This window comes from Schistocerca nitens, chromosome 2 (genome assembly GCF_023898315.1).
Source record: "Schistocerca nitens isolate TAMUIC-IGC-003100 chromosome 2, iqSchNite1.1, whole genome shotgun sequence".
NCBI classification, from domain to species: domain Eukaryota; kingdom Metazoa; phylum Arthropoda; class Insecta; order Orthoptera; family Acrididae; genus Schistocerca; species Schistocerca nitens.
Window position 1 is genome coordinate 1106021545 of NC_064615.1, and position 13817 is coordinate 1106035361.

At 46.2% G+C, this 13817-nt stretch overlaps 1 protein-coding gene across 1 annotated transcript in view; it reads right to left on the reverse strand.

The window, feature by feature from the left end:
* Nucleotides 1-4424: 4424 nt before the first annotated feature.
* LOC126235575 (uncharacterized) overlaps nt 4425-13817 on the reverse strand; it is a 196699-nt gene continuing 187306 nt past the window's right edge. The window contains exons 8-10 of the mRNA XM_049944292.1: nt 11672-11859; nt 5889-6038; nt 4425-4487 (exon numbers count right to left, since the gene is read on the reverse strand). Coding sequence (XP_049800249.1) covers nt 4425-4487; nt 5889-6038; nt 11672-11859 — 401 coding nt within the window. The remainder of the gene's footprint in view (nt 4488-5888; nt 6039-11671; nt 11860-13817) is intronic.

The following is a 13817-nucleotide window of genomic DNA, read 5'->3' on the forward strand; positions in this document are numbered from 1 at the left end:
CAATTATTATGAACTAACAAAACACCAGAATCGAAAACGTGCCATGGAAGCATTTACACGTACACATTTAGGCAGATATCAAAAAAAAATTAATCCAAAATGTCATACCCCTAGTGGCTACTAATTCCTCAGAAATTGCCGTTTATTATCTTAAAAATCCACGATTTGTGCTCCATTTTCTGTAGGCCATGACGTTACCTGCACAGCATGAAAATCATGTCACACTTACAGTTGACAGAAGAATTACATCGTGAAACTAGTGCATTAGACATTACTAGTACGCTTCTTTGACGGAACTAGAGTTATTCAGAGAAAAGTAAACTGGATAGACACAAAAGAAAGAAGTTCTTCAGTATGGATTCAAGGAGGAAAATGATTCTATGATTCTCATGGAGGCAAGTAGGAGTCTTAGGGAGACTCTTCAACTTGTGGAGGCTATGTCGGTACATTGACCTGTTAATGTGACATTTTCTGGAAGTACTGCACAGTTTAGACTTTAGACCAACGAGATGAGTACTTCAATTAAGCTGAGACAAGGTAGTGTAATATATAATGGAAAATTGGTTAGTTGTTAGGAACTGCCTATTCAGCGTTCGTCTGAGAACGACTTTTTAGTCTGCTCAGGACTGATAAAACCACATTGTTTTGCGGTATAAGGAGTCAAAGAATTGAATTAAGCGTTACATCTTTCTTTACAGATGACGATTACTTAAGAGCATTCGGAGCTCAAACAAGGCTTGGTTTCCTGACACATTATGTGCTATGTATAGTTCCCAGAATTTTTCAGCCATTTCCACTGAATAAGCTGGTAACTTTGGATCATATGGGGTGGAAACAGAAAGACAATGATCAACAGCAGAGGGTTAGAAGGGCCAGACGAGTAATCGCTAATGATGGGAAATGTGATTGTGATGAAGGGGAAGCGGAAAGCGGACGCGGAATTATCGCAGAGAAGGGCAGAAAGGGTAATCATGAAGAAGGGGACATGGAGGGTTTACAATGAAGGGCAGCCCGAGTAAGTGTGAAGAAGGGCAGGCCAAGTCAAGTAATGACGAAGATGTGGATGCAGGGTGATTGTGATGAAGGGCAAGCCGAATAATGATGAGGAAGTGGACGCAGATTGATTGCGAAGAAAAGCAGGCTGAGTAATTACGAACAACGAGATGCGGAGTGCTCACGATGAAGGGCACCCCATGTAATTCTGAATGAGGGGACATTGAGTGATCGCGAAAAAGGGCAGAGCAAGTAATTGTGAAGAAAGGAACACAGAATGACTGCGATGGAAGGCATGTTGAGTAATTGTGAAGAAGGGATACGGAGGGATGACGAAGAATGTGGTATGGTCACAGTGTACACAACCCATTTCTTCTGCAGAGGACGTAAGTCGTCACCAGGGGGTACGAGTGCATCATCGTGTAGTGACTCTGTGGCCTGACTAATGGCTAGGACTCTTGCATCGGCACGGATAGCCACTGACTATCTACAAAAGTCTGTATTTACAACATTCGCATTTCAGTTTCATTCATTGCATCTTATACTATGCCAGTACAGCGGTAAGTCCTGTTAAACATAAAGTATTACATTCTTTGGTCAAACATTATTTAAATAGTGCCAAAGTTTTAATTTATTTTATTGTTTCATCTGCCTGTACCATAGGATACTTGCGTATCTAAAGATAGCTGACGATACAATGTGTTAATTCTTTTGCAAATGACGTTTCTCTTTCGTGCGGCGGCGTTTCGAGCAACATTTCTGTCTCTGGTCTCAGAACGTGACTTTCGATTTCCTCAGCAAAGGATGACGCTACGGCTGCACTCTTCTGGGAGTAAAATACCGACCTCTCTGACACCGGAAACATTCCTTCGAGCCGTGGCAGACCAAAGGAACATGTAATCGTCGTGGAAACTATCACGGCTTTCTGAGTGGTGGGCACGAGCATCGACCAACAGATATGAGATGTGATATCTGGCGCACCTGTCCTGAAATAGCGGGCATGAAAAGTGTAGAGTAGCGTTAATCTAGTCTTAACTCGGCCTGTGTAACTGACAGCCCCTAGCAAGGTACATTTTCTGAAACAAAGATATCGATCATGAATAACAAGGTAGGAGGGAAGGTGTTGGCTAACCAACATTCCACAGTACATGGCTATACCGCCGTTCCATCTGCTTTTGAGACATTTTTAACCAAGGAGACGTTTTGTAGTTTGGGAGGAACAGTAGCAATATGCAACTGCTGTAAATAAAGAAAGGATGCAAAACTATCAGTAGAGAGAGAGAGAGAGACAGAATATTGTCACTCTATTCACTTCGAGTCTGCACATAGTGCAACGAAAAAGACACTCCCTCCACTGGAACATATGACTTGCAATTTGTGGCTAGCTGTTCTAACAATGGCTGCTGATCTGATTTCCTGGGCACTTATGTGATGAAAAACGCCTTCTTCGTTAAATGACAGATATGTGTATTACAAACGTTAAGGATTCCATTTTTCATTCTTCATAAAAAAGGAAAGGGGGGAACTGGAGTTCGCCTATTGAGAAAGATGCGCCCATTGGGAAGATCCGATCGAAGTCTCGCAGAAGAGTTTTGTAAGGTGCAGGATTTGGGAACTTACGCGTTAGCTTGCCATCATTAGTATTAATAATGAAGGGACTGGCAAGTGAATCAGATCATGAATTTATTGAATTATGATGAATATGAGGCACTCTCGAGTAGTATTCCTTACATGTCTGCATGATTAAGTTACTTACTAAAAGCGTTGGTGAAAAGTGTTGAAGTTGAGAATTGTAGAATATGAAGTCTGCAGCTGGCCGTAGCTCGCCGGGCCGCCGTAGGCGGCAGGTCGTGGTCACCGGAAACGCGGGACAATACGGCGCTTTTGGGGATAGCCCGCCCGGCCTCCGAAGCCACCTGTGCTGAGCAGCACGTGGCGAAGACGGGAATTTCGTTCGCCTAGGGACGATATGACCTACTCGATCATTGGGTAGAATCTCAGAAATGGCGTTGGAGGTACTTCGGCGATGTTACAGCGTTCGACATTGGCCGAAACTGAGTATTCTTTCGCCGCGTTTTCGTACGCGTGGAAGACGGGAGAATTGTTGTGAGACTTGCAGGATTTGCGCTGCCCTGTGGCGTGGAAGTTTGAGAAGCAACTTTCAACTGAAATTGCCTCATACTGGGAGTTCTGTGATTCGGTGACGGCAGATCCATCCGAATTATCGGTATCTTCGACATAGGGCCAGTATGACTGATTGCCTTCACTATAGGTGTAAGATTGCGCATTTTTTTGTCTACACGACGAGGTACAGCGCGGGAGATAAACGGTCTGTATCGCAGCTGTGCACCAACGTGCGTTCCATGCAGAGTTCTGCGTTTAGAGCTCTTTGTGTGCTCAGAAGCGAGATTTTCACCAACGCTTGGCCACTTCCAACAACTTGTATAGTATTCTTGATCTTTTAGTTATCCTTGTGAGATACCGAGTATTCATCAACGTAGCTGCCGATAATTGGGGCGCGTAATTGCAAATTAGTTAATGTGCCACTCTCAGGAGTGTGTGGGTGGTCAAAAAACTTCACATTTCTGTATTTTTTGTCAGTTATGGGAAATATCAACATTAATTGCCAGTATTACAATCGAATTAACCTGTCCCAGTAAGCTTTACATGTACTGTAGTCAGTGCACAGCTTGCCCAGACGGTATGGAAAGAAGGTTTGCGATCTTCTATGTCAGCGACGGACAAATAAGCTTATAGTTTGACTGTGTCCTACTCAAAGTGACATCCCAGAATTCAGCATCATCGATTTAGGGGAGTCACTTTAAACAACATCTCTATTCTAGGATGGGATCTTCTGCGCTGTCTAGCGCGAGTATTACATCGCCTCGTTCGATTTTTTTCTCCTTTGACAGCGGAAATGAATTACTAATCCAGTAAGCAGCGTACCTGGTAGATGATTCGTGGTTAACTTCTAGCTTACTAAGAGAGAAAATTAAAAGAGCGTCACAAGTCCAATTACAGGTGAAAGAGAACGTTAGTTCGTTAGAAGACGTACGGTATCGTCCGAAATTATTCAGCTGCCTTGTTTACTAGGTTGCTCATTGACACCCGTGAAACAATGGCAAAAATACCGATTAATATATAGTTTTCAATACTCAGTAAACACCAGAGATAGACTCCACGGAAATGTGGACTGTGATGCAGTAGATCAGAAGAGAGATAATCTGGAGAAATGAAAAATCACACAGCGGAATTCTCCCTGAGGAAAGGACGTCAGGAGAGTGAAAGTAGCTGCTTTCCTATGCTACTACAATAATGTTGTTGAAGAAATCACGAGAACGTGAGTCACATCGTGAAACCGACTGTAAACTAAACCGTTCCCTGGTCAGTTGTCTCATCTCTTTCTGTCTAATCTCTTCCAGTATAACATCCTAACCAGACGCCATAGGCTGCTGCACAGCTATCAGCATGTCTTGAGGGATATTACAGATTTCCTAAAAGAAACACTGCCATTTTATATTAAAAAGTTTATATGTGTCTCTTTGTTTCACTAAAGTCAAAGACTAGTTTTTAGGAAAAGGGACAGCAGAATTCGTGTAGGCACAGCTGCGAAAATGAAAGTTTTGTTCACATATTCAGAACAATTCATCTGAACACCGTGTACAGGCCGGGAAAAATAAATATGGGCTCTGAAATATTTATGACTTGGGTAGAATTCACCCTCGTTAATGAAAAGGAGGACTACTCATCGCAGGAAATGCTGGAAACTGTGACTTATATGAGCCAATGGGTTTCTGTGACAGGTCTGCGTATACGCGTCTCTCGTACGCTCTATCACGAGTACTTCACGTTTTAGTAGTGATGGGTGTATACACGTTTAGCGACATGTTGAATGCGGCACAACATGATGCACACGATAAAACACAACATGTTCATTGTCTAGTGTTAAGCGAAATACAATTCACGGAAAACATGTACGGCGCGCTTGTGCAAGAGTTTAAGAATAGTAGCATCGTGGCGAAATCTCCACGCAAAGAGGCGCAATGCCGGCTCTGTGACGATATTCGTTAACAATGGCCAGTCCCGCGACAGTCCTATTGTACGTGTTTTCCGAGCCCGTTTTATTTTACAGGTTGTAGGAACGGTGGCGGCTATTGGACTGTACAGTAGATGTAAACATTAAGTGCGACTGTAATGATACGCTTATATTAGAGTAACCACATGGACATACGAAAAATTACTGTAACGTGAGAATAGTAGCGAGTGTAATTGTTTTTCAAAGTATAACGGCATGTATACAAAGAAAGTACAGGAAATGCAATCTTATAGAGGAATGTAGGTAGTCGAGAATCGATTTCTAAGTTCTACTGATCTGTCGTTAACATCCATCCAGTAACTTGTGTGTTTTACTCTGAGACTAGAGTACAGGATGGGAAGAGTAGAATCTTTGCTGGCTACAAAGTATACGTGGCCCTGACGGTGGTACTAAACTGTTTGACAGTCTCGACTTTTCACAGGAGTGTGTACGTTTGGCCACTAGTGTGTGTCTGCTGGAGACGAGAATACAGTCATCGCTGGGTGTAGTTCGTATAAAGGTCAGGACGTCGTGTGATGACAGAAGGCTGGGCGCAGCCCAGTGTGGATCCTGCCGCTGCAGCCTTCGCCTCTGTCAGAGTTTTCGTAGGCGGGGCGGCGCTGCCAGACTGCGGCCGCGGAGCGGTCACTGTGCGGTCGGAGGACTGACAGCCGCCGGGAGGCCGGAAGGCGGTCGGAGCGAGCGGGGGCGGCTATGCTCCGGCGCCGGCGAGGCGGGCGGCGAGCAGCGCGGCGTGGGCGGCGACGGCGGCGGCTGCGGCTGCGGCGGCGGGGGCGGAGAGGCGGCGCGGCGCCGCCGCCAGGCCGGAGGCGCGCGTCACGGCGAGCAGCACGCTTCCCTCGGCCAGCCCGCGCGGCGACCGCACCACCAGCGAGTACTCGCCCGCGTCCGACGGCGACGCCGCCGCCAGCGTCAGAGCCGCCTCGCGGCACAGCGGCGAACTGCCGGCCTGCAACGCGCCCGCGCAAAACAGCGTAACACACGGCATCGCAGAAAAATCTCTGTAGGCACATCGTCAGCTGCTGCCAACCGTTTTCTAGATGCCATCTTTGTCTCCTTACTGTTTACAAAGTGTGGCGGTGTACGTCATACAACGCAAAAGAAGAAGCAGACTGTGTCCACTTGAGAAAGTGCCACAGGTTACTCCAACGCCGTAACACAACACATACACGCTCTGTTAATCCATATACAGTGGTTTCCAAAACTAAAGAAACAAACCGCTATTTCTCTGTGTATAATTCACGATATAATCATACAAACTGCTGACTGTTGAAAGCCGCCCCTGCCACCACGGAAATAGAACCGTAAAAAGCTGCACGGCTGGAGGTCCACACGCCTGTGGCCGCGTCGAAGTCTGCGTCGCTGCGCCAGCTCAGCTAATATGGGCGCCGCTGAAACTTCCTGGCAAATTAAAACTCTGTGCCGGAACGAGACTCGGACTCGAGACCTTTGCCTTTCTCGGGCAAGTGCTCTACCATCTGAGCTACCCGAGCACGCCTCACGAGCAGCCGGAGGGAGGAGGAGGAGGAAATTAGTGTTTAACGTCCCGTCGACAACGAGGTAATTAGAGACGGAGAACAAGCTCGGATTAAGGAAAGATGGGGAAGGAAATCGGCCGTGCCCTTTCAAAGGAACCATCCCGGCATTTGCCTGAAGTGATGTAGGGAAATAACGGAAAACTTAAATCAGGACGGCCGGACGTGTGATTGAACCGTCGTCCTCCCGAATGCGAGTCCACTGTGCTAACCACTCACGAGCAGCCCTCCCAGCTTTAATTCCGCCATAACTCGTCTCCTCCTTCCAAACATCACAGAAGCTCTCCTGCGAACATTGCAGAAGTAGCACTCCTGGAAGAAAGGATATTGCGAAGACATAGGTTTGCCACAGCCTGGGGGATGTTTCCACAATGAAATTTTCACTGCACAGCGGACTGTGTGCGGTCCTGCACACAGTTTTAATCTGCCAGGAAGATTCATACCACCGCACACTCCGCTGGAGAGCGAAAATTGCATTATGGTCACAGCTAACTACGTACCTGCTACCTGGTGAGCGTAGCAGGGGGTGTGGAGAGTGTGAGTCTGAGTTGGGGGGTGGGAGGGGTGTATCGCTGACCGTACAAGGCGAGGGCTCTAGCCCTAGAACACGCTTCCCTGAGGTTGTGACTGCCACACACCTACTGCGTCAATGTCAGCAAATAAAATGAAAGAGTGTATAGGCGGGTTCAGGGTCTCGTACACTGACCGCTACCGCGCATCTAAATCGTAACGTCGGCCTGCAAAACCAGACACTTCCGCGGCATGTAAACACAAAAGGTGGAATGAAACGTGTAGGCAACTGAATAAAGGAATGTATCTAATGGTACGTTCCAATAAAACTGTCTCCAAAATAGGCAGTGGCTTATTTCCAAAGAAATTTACATCTGCGACTAAGTTACAAACTTTGCAATTATTGATGATTAGGTTTGAAAGTCTCCATGCATGCATTTGAAACTGACATGGTGTGATCGTAATATTAAGTGACAATATATTTCAAGCATTTATAGTTTTAACTCTTTTAACCCAAGAGGCCCTTCAGTTAATAATGCCCCTTCTCCTTAGACAAAAGGCAGTCCACCATAAAAGAAAAGAAAAAAAGAAAGAAACGTGGAAGGAATTATCCGAATGGAACGGAATCGGTAGATGTGATGTACACGTATAGAAAAACAGTGATCACAGTTTCAGAAAAACTGGATGACTGATTCAAGAGAAAGAGCATCAGAAATTAAGTAAGTCAATAACAAAGTTACTCGGCTTGTCGGATATCCTCCTAAGGGAGATCGTACCAAATTCTGTCCAATTGGCGCGTTAGATCGTCAAAATCTCGAGATGGTTGGAGCGCCCTGCCCATAATGGTTCGCATTCGAGAGGACGACGGTTCAATCCCGCGTCCGGCCATCCTGATTTAGGTTTTCCGTGATTTCCCTAAATCGCTCCAGGCAAATGCTGGGATGGTTCCTTTGAAAGGGCGCGGCCGACATCCTTCCCCAATGCGATGAGACCGATGACCTCGCAGTTTGGTCTCTTCCCCCAAACAACCCAACCCAACCACCATAATGGTTCAAACGTTGTCAATTGGCGAAAGACAGGGTGACCTTGCTTAACAAGGTACAGTTTGGCAAGCACTAGGGTAAGCAATCGAAACTCGCGCTGTGTACAGGCGGGCATTAACTTGCTGAAACATAAACCGAGGATGGTCTGCCATGAATGGAAACCAAATGGAGCACAGAATGTCGTCGACGTACCGCTGTGCTGTGAGGGTGCCACGGATGACAACGAGAGGGCTCGTGCTGTGGAATGGAATGGCACCCCAGACCATCGTTCCTCGCTGTCGGGCCGTATGGTGGGTGACAGTCGGGCTGGTATACCTCCACTCTCCCAGGCGTCTCCCCACACGTGTTCGCTGATTATCGGGCCTCAGTTCTAAGCGAGACTCATCACTGATGACAATTCCACTGAAATCGATGACATTCCAGGCCACGACGACTACCGAAGATGTCCTCGGAGATGCCCCATACAGCCGTGCTACACCAACCTTGCTGTAAACTGCCAACTGGAGCGACGACCACATGTGATGGCTTAGAGTGCCATTTCATTTCATAGTAGGTGTTCTTCCGTTATCGTCCTCGGCACCCTTAGAGCACAGCGCTATGTCGACGATATTGTACGCCCCGTTTGTTGCCCTTCTTGCGCTTCAACACGATACTGCCCGCCCGCACATGGCGACACTTTCTACTGCTTGGTTTCTTGCTTGCCAAACCCTACCTTCGCCAGAAATTTCTCCGGATCTCTCCCCTAATCAAGAATGTTTGGAATATTAAGGCTAGGGCTTTCCAACCTTCTAGTGATTTTGATTCTCTAATGTGCGATTGGACAGACAGAACCTGACGTTATAGCCCTCAGGAGAATACCCTCTTCCACGGAACTGCGTTTACGCAAGACATTCTTTTCAAGAAACGTAACGTATTTGAGTACTTGGCGGCCGAAAGAGAATCCGTGGTGTTTAACCATAAAAATTTATTTCCAGTGTATCGTAACGATGCAGTTGATTGGGGTAGTTCTGGGTGATGGATAAAGAGAGTTAAAGCGCCAGGAAGTGGATAAACTGAGCTCCATGATGCCGTGTTAGGGACATCGTGATGCGGCCACTGTTCCCGACATGGGGAATCGGGTTGATGCCATTATTAGTGCAGATACACGCACCGCAACTCGAAAACTGTATCCACAGCTATCAGCGAGCACTGTAACTGCATGTACAATGAATGATACTCTTGGATATTGAAAGGTGTGCTCAGGATCTGTTCCACGAATGCTCACAACAGACAACTAGATTCAAAGCAAAGCCATGGTATCCGAACTCTTGGAGCAGCTTGCGGCCGATGGAGAGGCCTTTTTGTCACAGGTTGTTTTAGCCGGAAATAAATAGGTACTCACTGGAGTTGCATCAACAGCAGTCACCGAGAAAGGAGAAACTGAAGACGGATCCATCTGGTGGAGGAGTTACGTTTACAATCTTTTGGGCTAGTGATAATGTCATTCTCGTGCACATGTTGCCATTAGGGTAGATCAGAGGCTTGTGTGAAGACTCTGAACAAACTCAAGAACCCCTTACAGTGTGGTTCGTCTGACAAGAATCTTAAATGTTTCTCCAACGCGAGAATATGTGTCAACACAAAAGTCTCATAAGTCGGGGGCCTCGCCAAATTTGGTTGGAAATCATTGCTTTGTCCACCCTATAGCCCATACCACAACTCGCATCTGTTTGGGCCACTTAGGATTCTGTATGTGGGACACACTTTGACGACGATGACAGTGTAGTTCCTGGACTGGAAACATACCACGGCACAGAGCGAGGCGTTGTAGTGGTTACCACACCGGACTCACATTCGGGAGGACGACGATTCAAATCCGCGTCCAGCCATCCCGCTTTAGGTTTCTCGTGAATTTACAAAATGCCTGCAGACAAATGCTGGTATGGTTCCTCAGAAAAGGGCAAAAGCGTGTTCCAATCGCATCCTTCAGTAATCTGAGGTGGTGCCCCGTCTCTTAATGATCTCACTGTCGATGGAACATTAACCTCTAATCTTCGTTCCTTTACATTATGAGCACAGGGTAGAAGCTTTACCAATATGGAATACATACTCGCACACAATGCTGGAGTAAGGCCATAGAACGTGACGGAGAATATGAAGAAAAACATGAAATGTCAAAGAACATTGACGGATATTGTCACCAAATTCCATTTCTTCAGCAGATATATATACTGCGAAAGAGATTGTGGAGCACTATTTACTGAACGACCTTCGAAGATTCGTGTCAGACTCTTTTAGCAAGGACGCCAACAACCTCGCTTTTGAGTGATCTAAATAGGTAAGCACACTCTCGCACACTTTCTCTCTCTCCCTCCCTCTCTCTCTCTCTCTCTGTCTCTCTCTCTCTCTCTCTCTCTCTCTCTCTCTCTCTCTCTCTCACACACACACACACTCTCTCTCTGTCTCTCTCTTTCTCTATCTCTCTCTCACGCGTGTGCGTGCGTACACAGACTTCATATGCTTCACAAATCAAGCTCCAGTGTTGGCAAAAGGAACCTCCCATTGTGAAAGGTATTAAGATTTCAACTCGCTCCATTGCCCTATGGACTGCAGAAGGAATAACTGTCTGTTTGACTCTGTCTGCGTGGTAATTAGCCTAATTCCATCTTCACGCCACCTATAGGAAGAAGGAATAGAATGGAAGCACAGTGAAATACCCATCTTTCGCAGCTGATTTTGCAATACTTTCATGAAATATACATCTTCTGATAAGAGTAGCTAGTATAATTGGTAAATAGAGAAATTAGTGAAAAATATAAATTTCGTAAAAAATATAAAAGTTAACTAAAATACATAGAAATTCAGGTAAAATAAAATTAATTAGTGAATTGAAATGCCTTGCAAAAGTATCAGATTGAGCTAGGAAGATATGAAACAGATATAAGAAATAGTAGGAGAGAAAGGCATTATGCTTTAACCAGAAATAGGTACAAAAAGATATTGATAGCTAGATATACAAAGAAATAATAATAAATAGAAGGAAACTGACAAAGAATTGTACATGGTGAAAAGAAACTATTTAAAGACTGAAATAGTACATTTAAATAAGCAAATAACTGCATGAAGTACGGAAATTAGAAAGAATGGCAAATAATTGGAATCGATAGAATTTATCTATTTAAAGGCTTGAATAGTAAATTTAATAACCGAACATTAGTATGAAGTAGACAAGTAAGAAAGAATGGAAAGAAGCAACAACAAAGGACTGTAAGTAACAGAAAGAAACTATTTAAAAAATGGAATACTAAATTATGAAGTCTTTCAAAGCAAAAAGTCAGTAACTAAATGGACAGGAGGAAGGAAAACACAGCACAAAAAGATGATGAATCTGTGCTCGAAAATGCAGGAAACAACACGAACAGAAGAGGAACAGAAGTTGCGAGTTGAGTGCAGAGAAGTTTTGAGGTGAGGGAAACGTTGCAATAGAGAAGAGAGTAGAGCAGGGAGTTACTGACGGTGAGGTTGTGGGCGGTGAGGCGGCCGGTGGCGTTTCCGGGCCGCAGCAGCGCCGCGGTGGAGGCGGACGACACGAGCCAGAGGGCGCGCTGCGCCGCCGGGTTGGCGCAGAACTCGAAGCGCAGCGTGACGGACTGCCCGCTGCGCGCCGACACCGTCGCATTGCTGGGGTGCACCACCGGCGCCCCTGCAACACACAGCCCGCCGGCAGCTGCAGGCGCACTGGCTCTAAATGGTTCAAATGTCTCTGAGCTCTATGCGACTTAACTTCTGAGGTCATCAGTCGCCTAGAACTTAGGACTAATTAAACCTAACTAACCTAAGGACATCACACACATCCATACCAGAGGCAGGATTCGAACCTGTGATCGTAGCGGTCGCTCGGTTCCAGACTGTAGCGCCTAGAACCGCACGGCCACTATGGCCGGCGCAGGCGCACTGGCGCCACAGACGCACACTACTGCACTAACTGCACTCCTATGGAAGTGGCAGGCAACAAACTTCAAATCGGCACAGACGGTGCTACATGCTTTCGAATACAAGTCAAATGTGCAAAGTAGGCAGCTGTAATCGGATGCAGTACCTGTGTACAAGGAAAGTGTGTGTATGGAGTTTGTCAATCATATATAGCATTTGAAAGTTAGTTTCTTGTGAGAAAATAGTACCGCAACTCGTGAAACACGTCCAAATTCGTGGCCTGTCAAGGATGCAGTCTTCCTTTCCGAAATAATCCTGTTCGTTGGTTTCGACGGGGTCCCACGACTACCATGCGAGTATGGAACGGATGGGTCTAGGAGGGCTTTAATCAAGCGAGAACCACCCGAGAGGGCAGATATGCTGTTCACTCGTCTGTACTGTAGTGTACCGCAGTGTTATGTACGCATATCAAAAACAGTTGTGCATCACTCCTAAATTTCTAAATTCGTGGCAGAGAAAGCAGAAATTGGGTTTGAAGTATGCGTGTCTATTCATATACAAGGTGCCCAGACCATAAACCGAAAAAATAAAATAAAATGAAAAAAATCTATAACGACAGACTCGTCTCTTTCCACAGGGGGGTTTGTCATAGCACACGTGAGCGACGTCATTTGGTGGAATGTCACCTGCTCTGATGCAGGTATTAATCCGTCGTTGCATACCAGCGATAAGATCATCGAGACAGCCCAGCGGCAAACTGCCTCACTCTTCAACAGCTGTTCGGGTAAAAGTCGCGCAGAGACCGTGGTCATTGTCAGCGTCCAAGAACAGTTCGCTTGAATCGATGCCACACGCATTCGATTGAGTGCATGTCTGGGGAACAATGAGGCCACTCCATTCTGGTGATGCTAGCCTGCTGTAGGGAAGTATTCATGGCGATTACTACCACTAATGGCTGCAGAATCTTGTCCCCATACTATAGAGCTGTGGGACTACCCTAAATAACCACGGGAGTTGCACGATGGTCCAATGTTATTTCATCCCAGAGCATCATCCAGCACCACGTTGTTCCACATGTGGGACACAATGTTGGAGACCTTCGATATTACCTGCCTGTGATTCTCAGAAGGCTTGTCAACCGGAGAAGTTCTCGACGTGTGCACCGGAGTGATGTGATGCAGACATAGAATCAGATCGAAATATCCCCAGTAAACAACACCCAATGCGAACACCTGAGACGTCTATTCCGCATGTGTTCTAGCCCACCTTTAATGGTGTCCGTGCTGTTGTGGTGTACGACAAAGTGCTCGCCTTGGTCGTCGAGAAGATTCACAGCATTCAATCGTGCCATAACAGTTTGAAGCGGTACATCACGTTCTGTAACCTCCTGGAACGTCGAATTCAATTGCAGGTCATTTAGCCCACGGTTATTTCTGTGCATATGTTGAACGTGGACGCCTGTGCGGCGGACGTTCTCAACACTACCTGTCAACTGCCACTGATTCTATGTCTGCACCACATCACTCTCACTCTAGTGCATACGTCGACAACTTCGGCTGACTAGCCATCTGCATGCAAAGTGATGACGCAGGTACGATCATTGGTCGCGACTGTCCTTTTGTGCCATCATGAGTGTCCACTCTACTGTTCCACAGACTAATTAGTCCCTACATTCAACTCATTTCCTGCAACCCATTCAAGTGCGGCGTTCTATCCATAGGCATGGTC